Source organism: Ipomoea nil, unplaced genomic scaffold (assembly GCF_001879475.1).
Source record: "Ipomoea nil cultivar Tokyo-kokei standard unplaced genomic scaffold, Asagao_1.1 scaffold2848, whole genome shotgun sequence".
Lineage (NCBI taxonomy): Eukaryota > Viridiplantae > Streptophyta > Magnoliopsida > Solanales > Convolvulaceae > Ipomoea > Ipomoea nil.
The window spans coordinates 2625046-2634525 of NW_017619276.1; the positions used below are offsets into that span (position 1 = coordinate 2625046).

The following is a 9480-nucleotide window of genomic DNA, read 5'->3' on the forward strand; positions in this document are numbered from 1 at the left end:
CACACATAACACATAGCAAGCACATGCAACCCATATTAACACATTGGGAAGGGGGAGGGGGGGGGAAACGTATAACGAAACCTGTGCGTGGTCATCCATAACTAGGAATACTCCTAAGGGGTTCATACTTCTTATACCTAGGTCAACGGGATACCAATTCAACTAGCATGCAATATATAAGACTTATACAACCTACGAACGGTACCCGAAATATCAAACTAGACATAGGCACGATAGACGGAGTCCGTTGGGACACCACGGGGGTCGGGGGAACATCAAACGGGGAAGCCGAAATCCCAAAGTGGGGTTCAAACCAGCGGGTAGCCGGTGGGTGAGGGAACACCCGCCGGCTGCCCGCCGGTGGTAGCGAATTTAGGCAGCGGGTGCCCGGCGGCAGCTGCCCGCCCGCCGGCTGCCCGCTGCCGGCGTTGCCCAAGAAGGCCGCGGGTAGGTGGCGGGTCCCCTACCCCCACCTACCCCCCACTGACTCTTTCATCACAGACAAACGCCCCGGGAACCATTGTGGAACCCGAAACCATGCTCAGAAACTTTACAACGCAATTAACGATCAACACGTAGACAATTAACGGATCAAATACGAGAAACGTACGGCACATAACCTATCATGCTTTTCTAAACATAATCGACACCCAAACATGCGATTTCCCTCCCGATACACCAAGAATGATATCATACGATACAACCTAGGGTTCTAATCACTTTTATACCCACAAGAATACGATTTGTCTTCCAATTACAAGATTCGGTACAAATAACACATAAGCATCAAGAATGCCATACGATTATCAAGAACGACATATAAACATCAAGAACTCCACATAATCATCAATAACATCATAATTATCAAGAATCTCCCAATATCAAGATCACCCATGGAATTATCCCATCAATCATCAATAATAATATCGCAAATCATCAATATACAATAATATGGGGAAATCCTACGGGGGAAATCATAGCTATGAAAATAGGTTTTGTTGAGACATGGGTTACCTCTTAGCCTTAATTAGTTCCTTGGCTATGAAGGGTCTTTGTTTAAGCTTTCTTGCTTTCTTGATTTCTTCTAAGGGGGTTCTTGGAGCTCTTTGGGGGAGGTGGGACGTTTATTGTGGTGGGGGGTTTCTAGGTGCCTCTTAAGTCCCCTATTTATATATTTAGAAGTCCTAGTTAGGAACTAATATTATGGGCTTGCTAATTCTATTTTTTTGGGACTAAGGCTTGGGTTTAGGGATAAGGGCCCGTGGACTATGGTGGACCTTTCCTAATTAATTATTGTGATTTAATTCTTTCTTTTGGGTAATTGATTAAATGATTTAATTGATCTTAGGGGTCGTAACACGGGGTGTTACACCATCCCCCCTCCTTCCTTGGAGGCTGCTACCACCACTCCCTCACCCGCCCTTTCTTCCCCAACCCGTACACCCCCTCCTCCCTCACCACCACCCAAAGCCGTATCCCCCAACTTCTCCTCCCTCCTGTCCACACTTTTCCCCTTCTCATCAAATGACAACAACCATGGATCCCCTACTTGTCTTAGTCCCCGGCTTCTTCCCCCCACCTTTAGGTCTGCCGTATATGGAAATTTATCCGCAGTGAGCCCCGATTTCCTCGCTAGCTTACAAAACTTATAGGCATGCCCCAGTAATCCACAATAAAAGCAAAAGTTATGTAAGCGTTCATACCGGAAATTTACCCAGCAGCTTGTCTTATCCCGCTTAATAAGCTCCATCCTCTGTTTTAACCGCTTATCCACCTGTATTGACACACGGACCCGGTGGAACGTCTTCCATGGCGCACCCGGATAGCGATCATCAACTTTCACACATGTACCAATAAAATTGGCCGCTTGCTAAAGAACCGCTTCCGATGTATATCCCAACGGCAAGTCATATAGTTGTACCCACATATCCACCGAGTTTAACTCAACCGCTGCCGGCCTTATACCCGGTTCCACTTGTTTACAGACCAGGGTGCTATTCCAATTTGACCACCTTTGTTGTCAAGAATCGGCCAACACACACCCACCTCCGTTACTCCTCCTCCGCCACCACACCAATGCCCTCCCCCACCGGCTCAAACCCAATCTCCTCCTCCTCCTCCAGCACTATATCGCCCCACCGCTGTGTTAACCGTTTGATCACATCGTCTGCCCTTTCGAGCACCAGTGGTTCGTCGGCGATCTCCTGCATCGTTGGATCCCATCTGTCTGCTCGTCTCCGACTTCCGCAAAGCTGCCACGATGAAAACTGTACACTGCTGTGCCGTTCGTCCGTGATCGGACTGAAGAAAGCCAAGAAAATTCCGAAAACCCTAGGAGAAACCCTAGCAAGAAGACAAAACCCTAGAGAGAGTTTCTAGAGAGAAAAGCGACTGGCAAAAGGTGTTAATTACATTATTTTGCTAAATTCAAGCATGCCTATAAAGCATTTTTAAGTTAAGATAATTAATATTGTTTTTTGAATACTACCGACTCTGTTATAATGTAGTATATGTTCATAGCTACTTTCTCAATCTGCTGAAGTACAAAGAGTCAGAGTCACTTCATGCCGCTAGACCACAAAGTCATTGGCAGATGCTTAATGTTTATTTTAGTGAAATCCCAACTAAAGGTTAAGGACTTAAGAGGCGTTTGGTTCAGGTTATATAAGTTAACCAATGTTATATTTGCTTGGTAATATAAGATTCTCATGTTTGGTTTAGGTTATGTAACTTTTCCAGGGAATGTCAGATAACTTGCGCATTAAGTTTTTAGCTATTGGAAGGGAATATGAGATACCCTCCAATTTCTTAGGTAATCTCACACTCCCTTGTCTTATTATTAGTGTTGGGCTTTGGACGTTTTAATCAATTTATCTTATTACTGTTGTCTTATTTACATATCTTAGTTTTAAACCAAACACAGAAATTTAACATTTCCAGTAATTTAATATTCCCAGCCATCTAACACTACCTAAGGTAATCTAACATTTCGTGAACCAAACGTCGCCCCCTAAATGGATTGAAATCAATAAGTTAGTTGCACCGCAAAGCAAGTTGTTACGAAAGTGGACAAGTGCTAATTTGGATTAAATGTAAATCGAGTTAAATGAAAAAAAATATAATATCAATAATTGCATTACACTGCAATTCTGCAAAGATGTCAACGGTAATCTGCTTATGTAGGGCAAACTGGCCTTGTCTTGATTAGGACCTTTTTGAAATTAATTTGAGAATAGGTATTCGTTACCGCGTTGAAACTGTAGATTATTAATTAGGGCTGCTGCTACCAGGCCAAGTCTTAAAGTGTGCTAACTTGTACTCTTGCTTATCCTATAAAAGGTATATGCTTCATTGTATCAAAAATCACCAAACAACACAACACAAAACTCAAACATATTTGTTTTGCACTACGTTGTAGTACTTAATTACTAGCTAGCTCAAAATGGCTTCTAGTAGCTACTTCTTCGGCACAATACTGTTGTTCTCTTTTGCCACAATGTCATTTTCCGACTCTCTTTCCCCATTCTACTATCAAAGAGTGTGTCCTCAAGCTTTGCCAACCATTCAGCGCATCGTCTTCGACGCCATTAGACAAGAGCACCGCATGGGTGCCTCTTTATTACGTCTGCATTTTCATGATAGTTTCGTTAACGTAATACTCTTCACCCTTTTTCTTTTATGAATTATTATATACACTACTTTTGAGTGGAATCTTATTATTTGGCATGATTTGAAATAATACAGGGTTGTGATGCATCACTTCTACTGGATTCTACTTCCACCGTTGACAGTGAAAAGAACTCTCTAGCCAATGCCAATTCTGCGCGAGGTTTTGAAGTTATTGATCGAATCAAGTCTGCTGTTGATAAAGTCTATAATGGTCTCGTAGTCTCTTGTGCTGACATTTTGGCTGTTGTTGCTCGTGACTCTGTATTCGCGGTAAGTACTTAGGCACTTTACATTCATGACTCTGAAAAAAAAATAAAACCAACACTACAATTAAACTACTTAATTATATATGTGAGTATTTTCAATTTATACTTTGGCTTTATATATGTTTTTCACAGTTAGGAGGTCCATCATGGACAGTGCAACTTGGGAGAAGGGACTCCACAACCGCAAGCAAAACTGACGCCACTACTGGAAATTATGGAATTTCCGACCACCGGAAAGTGATCTTAAATCAAGTTAAAAGCAAAAAGTGGTCGGAAATAGCAACAAAGGTTTTTCCGGATACCAAAAGTGGTCGGAACAAGGCTTTCGACTTGGTTTAAGATCATTTTCAGGTGGTCGGAAATTCCATAATTTTCAGTAGTGGCGCCGACAACAACCTTCCATCACCATTCATGGATTTGACTGCTCTAATTGACAATTTCTCAAAGCAAGGCCTTGATGTTAAAGATCTGGTTGTACTTTCCGGCGGCCACACATTGGGGCTTGCCCAGTGCCGGACCTTCAGAGATCGCATCTATAATGACACCAACATCGATCAAGGTTTTGCAACACAACGCCAAGCTTCATGTCCACGCGTTGGAGGCAACTCTACCCTTGCTCCACTCGACCCGTCTCCTGCCTTCTTTGACACTAGATATTTCAGTAACTTGGTGATGAAGAAAGGACTTTTGCACTCCGATCAAGTATTGTTCAATGGTGGTCAGACTGATAATCTTGTCAACACTTACTGCGGAAACATTCGTGTTTTTGCTAATGATTTTGCTTAGTCTATGACTAAGTTGTAGGAACCGTTGGTAGGAAAACAAATAATAATCAAATAAAATTGACTATTATTTTCTGGAAAGAAGGGAAGAAAAGATGAAGAAATTTGGCTAGTGTTTGGTGTTGGGTTTTTGCAAGAGTCAAGTGAGCAGCACTCTTTCCTTAAAACCTTATTTGCCACCTCCCAAAGATGCTAGGAGCGTTGTGGCCTAGGCTTCCCAGGATAAAACTTGCTAGTGATTCAATGTTTGAGCACTCAAACAAGGAATCCGGCGAGCAATACACGGTTATGAACACAGTAGGCTAAAGAAGGAGTAGAAGCAGAGAGGTTTTGAGGCTAAAAATTGAACTTTCGTGTTCTATATTTCTGTGTGTAAAACTCTACTGCCTCTACCCTCTTTATATAGGGTTGAAGGAGCCAATAGCCTTTATTATGGCAATTAAAAATGACATTAAAGCTGCCTTCCAACAGCTATAACAGCAGGCCACTACCTGGGAATTGAATTCAGAATTCAAAATTGGAGTTAATAGGATATTAATTCCGTAACAGATGAATTCAATCCCCATAACAGTCAGAACTTTCGGGTTCCAGACCGTTGGCGTACAGGGTTCGGTCTCAACTTTCGACCTTACCCAGTTTCGGCCCTTGCACCTTTCGTGGTCTCTGTTGCACGAGAGTGGTGCTCTCGGTTTCGACCGAGGCAAGTGACTATATGTAACACCCCCCAAAAAAGGCCTATATAAAAAGCCCTAACACATGCAGATTAAACAACAAAACTAGCACAGCGGAAGATAAACGGAAACTGGATAAAAAGAAATCCAACGGGGTGTTATGCCACGTCTACCGAACCCGGTAAACGCTAAGGCGAACAATCTGCAAGTGTATACAACTATCCCAAAACATCAGTCTATCTAACTACATTGGCGCACAGGCCACAAAAACCACAAAGGTAAAGGAGCTAAGCTACCAGGCTCTAGACATCGTGCTCGTCTAAACATCACCTGAAAGATACAAAGATAAACATCGAGACGACGCCCGGTCAGCGAATAATGTTGGTAACCCACCAATACCATTAAGTATCATATATAGATAGATATAAGTCATAAAACCATTTTCGAAACGGAATACATAAGTATATAAGTCAAAAGCCAAGATCAGTAGACAACACGAGACTCATCACTCTCAAAGATAACACCGGGAACACATCCCAAACCACAAAGGTTAACCACAACACAAAGGATAAAGACTCACCCAACGGCAACACATGCCAAACAACACAAGCCTCCGTGACTACACACGTCACGAGAGAAGATCACACAACGCCGGCTTTACAAGCCCTCGCAACATCACCCATCACGAGTTGGTATGCCTGCCTTATGCCCTGTTCCAACCTTATGGCTACCCCCAACCTTGTATCTTCTTTCCAGCCATTACCTCCAGGAACCCCTGTACTTCTTAGTCCAACCTTTTCCCTCCTGGGACCGTCGTCCCCCACCAACAGACCACCAACAAAACCACAAATTTCACACACATGGCGACACACGCCTTACCTAAGAAATACGTGAACCTGACACACAGGTCACACTCCATAATCACGTCACGGCCACCACGAGGACCGCTGCAATACCTTGGTGACTAGTGTCCCATACCACTAATCGTGCAATCCAGGTAAAGCCACACACACCACACCTCAACAGGAGTCAATCAAAGGATTGCAATGAAGGTATGAAACATACTCAATCAAGGAACGGGTCACAGCCCAACAACAACAACGATGAATAACACAAGTTATCATCAACCAAACGGAAGGTACAAACCACACACACGCTAGTATTAAGACAACAAACTAGCATGTTTATCAACGGGGAAACTCAAGATAGTTCCGAGGAACACACAAGACACCTCTTTGTCCAACGAAACACAATGTTGAACACTTAGCACGATTCAAGACACCAAAGTCCTACATGGATACCTACCATATAGTTCTAGACGTACGAAACATCAAGAAGACACTAAAATAGTTCCACAAAAGAACATTGGGAAGCCAAAAGATCAAATACCAAGACAAACAAATCACGGGGAACAAATCCCGAACGAACACCATCGTGTTCCCCGCGGGTGGACCCACGGGTAGGCCCCTACCCGTGGTTCTGCCCGCGGGTACACTACCCACAAGCCAATGTACCTGCGGGTGGGCAGCGGGTAGGGCTCTCCCCGTCGTTCCGCCCGCGGGTACATACTCCTGGGCAAAATAATCCCTTCGGGGATTTCCTTCTCCAAACACAAATTCAAGTTCAAAACATGCCAAATCTCACCCAACACAACAAAATGACTTGAACCATGGAAAATGCCAAGCAATGGCACAAAGGAACCCTAAACACAAGCTCTAGATATGCAATATCACAAGATAGATGCATAAACCCTCACATTTCATAGCAAAGCACAAGTAGAATCCAAGAAATCACATATAGGTAAGCAAAATAGGTTTTGTAGATCATGGGTTACCTCTTGAAGACTTCACTTTACACCACAACAAGCTCTCCACTAGGCTCACTTTCCAAACCCACTTCAAGATTAAACCAAAAGATCATAAAGATCCTACCTTTAAGAAAAAGACAACTAAGATGGAACCAAAAACACAAGACAAGCTTAGATCTTACCCTCCTAGATGCCCAAATAGGTGAAAGGTTGAATCTTGGAAGCAAAACTTGGAATCTTGACAAGGGTCTCAACTTGGCTTGAAGAATAAGCTACACTTCTTTTCTAGAGAGAAGGTAGAGATATTTTTCTAGGAATTGTAAGGAATGAAATGAAGAAGTCTTCTAGGTTAGGTTACAATACTAACTCTTGGTGAAAAGACAAGGATACCCTTACTAACCCTTAGAAAGTGTAAGGAACAAGGGAACTCCCCTCAAAGCACAAGGTACAACACAACTTAAAGGTTGACTAGTCAAATTCTAGTCCTTGAGTATTAAAAATCAGGATTTTAGGAATCAATTCCTCAAAAAGATATAGAATTAATTACTCAATTAATTCATGGATTGAAATGTGGATTTTTGGGGTGTCACATCCTCTCCCCCTTCAAAGAAGCTTCGTCCTCGACGCTTGGGTACGACGAATTAAAAGCGAATGGTAACAAGGAAACAAAATTGTGACAAGAAATTCAAGAATAGTCCTTTTGGTCAAAAAACTCCAAAAGTACTCACAAGGGTTCCAAGGCAAAGAAGAAGGCACTTCGAATTCAAGGATTGGTCAAGAGTTAAGCAAACGGATAGATTGAGCATCAAGAACTCTACCCTCAACACAACCACCAACTTCTAGACAACAACCAAGAACTAAACAACTAACTCCGAACACCAACTAACACACTAGCTAAACAACAAGGCCACAAGCAACAACAAGCAAGCACGCAAGGCAAACAACAACCTAAGAAAACGAGGTACCTTCTGCAAACAACTCAGGGTACCGCTCCCGCATCGATGCCTCGAACTCCCAAGTAGCTTCCTCAACCCCATGATGTGACCACCAAACCTTCACCATCTTAACAGATTTCCTACGAGTGTCCCGAGTCTTGAAGTCCAAAATCCTGAGCGGCCTTTCTTCGTAAGACAAATCTTCATCTAGCGGTATCACTTCTGGTGGTAAAACATGGGCTGGATCGTGAACATATCTCTTGAGCTGCGATACGTGGAACACGTTATGCACTCTATCCAACTCCAAAGGCAACGCCAAACGGTAAGCCAAACTCCCAATCCTCTCCAGGATTTCATACGGGCCTATAAACCTAGGGCTCAGCTTCCCTTTCTTCCCAAACCGCATTACTCCCCGGGTGGGAGATACTTTCAACCAAACCTTATCCCCAACCGAGAACTCCACCTGTCTTCTAGCCAAATCTGCATAAGACTTTTGACGATTCTGAGCCGCTTTCATCCTTTCCTGAATCTGTTTAACTTTCTCGGATGTGTCCAACAAGTATTGTGGTCCCAACACTATCGGATTGACAAGATCCTCCCAACAAAGCAGATTGCGACACTTCTGTCTATAGAGAGCTTCATAAGGTGCCATGCGAATACTCGAATGATAACTGCTGTTGTAAGAAAACTCGTTGAATTCCAAATGGTCCTCCCAAGACCCTTGAAAATCCAACATACTAGCCCTCAACATGTCCTCGATAGTCTGTATGGTCCTTTCTGTTTGTCCATCGGTGGCTGGGTGGAAAGCAGTACTGAGGCTTAGCTTAGTTCCAATAGCTGCTTGCAAGGATTTCCAAAATTGAGACAAGAACCTTGAATCCCTATCGGAGACAATATCCCTCGGAACTCCATGATACTTTACCACTTGGTTGACATAAGCTTGAGCCAACTGCGTCATTGTCCAGGTTTCTGTCATCGCGATAAGGCAAGCAGTCTTGGTCAAACGATCAACTATCACCCAGATTTTATCCTTACCCGAACGGGTGTCGGTAGTCCTCCCACGAAATCCATAGATATAGAATCCCACTTTCCTTGTGGAATTTCTAATGGTTGTACCAACCCCTTTACCTTACAACGCTCCGCTTTTACCTTCTGACAGTTAAGGCATTTCCCAACAAACTCTGCAACTTCCTTCTTCATATTAGGCCACCAAAAGAAGCCCTTCACGTCTTTGTATAACTTGTTTCCTCCAGGGTGAACCGAATAGGGTGTGTTATAGCCCTCTTCCAAAATCTGTCGCTTCCACTGATCACATGACGCGGGTATGCATACACGGCTTTTGTACCTCAA

At 43.3% G+C, this 9480-nt stretch overlaps 2 protein-coding genes across 2 annotated transcripts; both read left to right on the forward strand.

Annotated features, from left to right (window-relative positions):
* Window positions 1–3363: 3363 nt before the first annotated feature.
* LOC109160536 (peroxidase 70-like) lies at window positions 3364–4154 on the forward strand (the record flags this gene model as incomplete). The annotated part of the gene is made up of 3 exons (XM_019308824.1): window positions 3364–3652; window positions 3745–3939; window positions 4068–4154. Coding segments are annotated over exons 1-3 (492 nt in total), but the record flags the coding sequence as incomplete, so codon positions are not given.
* Window positions 4155–4326: 172 nt separating this feature from the next.
* LOC109160513 (peroxidase-like) lies at window positions 4327–4721 on the forward strand. Its single transcript, XM_019308800.1, has one exon. The coding sequence runs from the start codon at window positions 4347–4349 to the stop codon at window positions 4719–4721; it is 375 nt and encodes a 124-aa protein (XP_019164345.1). The 5' UTR covers window positions 4327–4346.
* Window positions 4722–9480: the final 4759 nt, after the last annotated feature.

What these genes read in the sequence shown, in the direction of transcription:
- LOC109160513 (XM_019308800.1), top strand. Translation starts at nt 4,347, where the DNA reads ATGGATTTGACTGCTCTAATTGACAATTTCTCAAAGCAAGGCCTTGAT.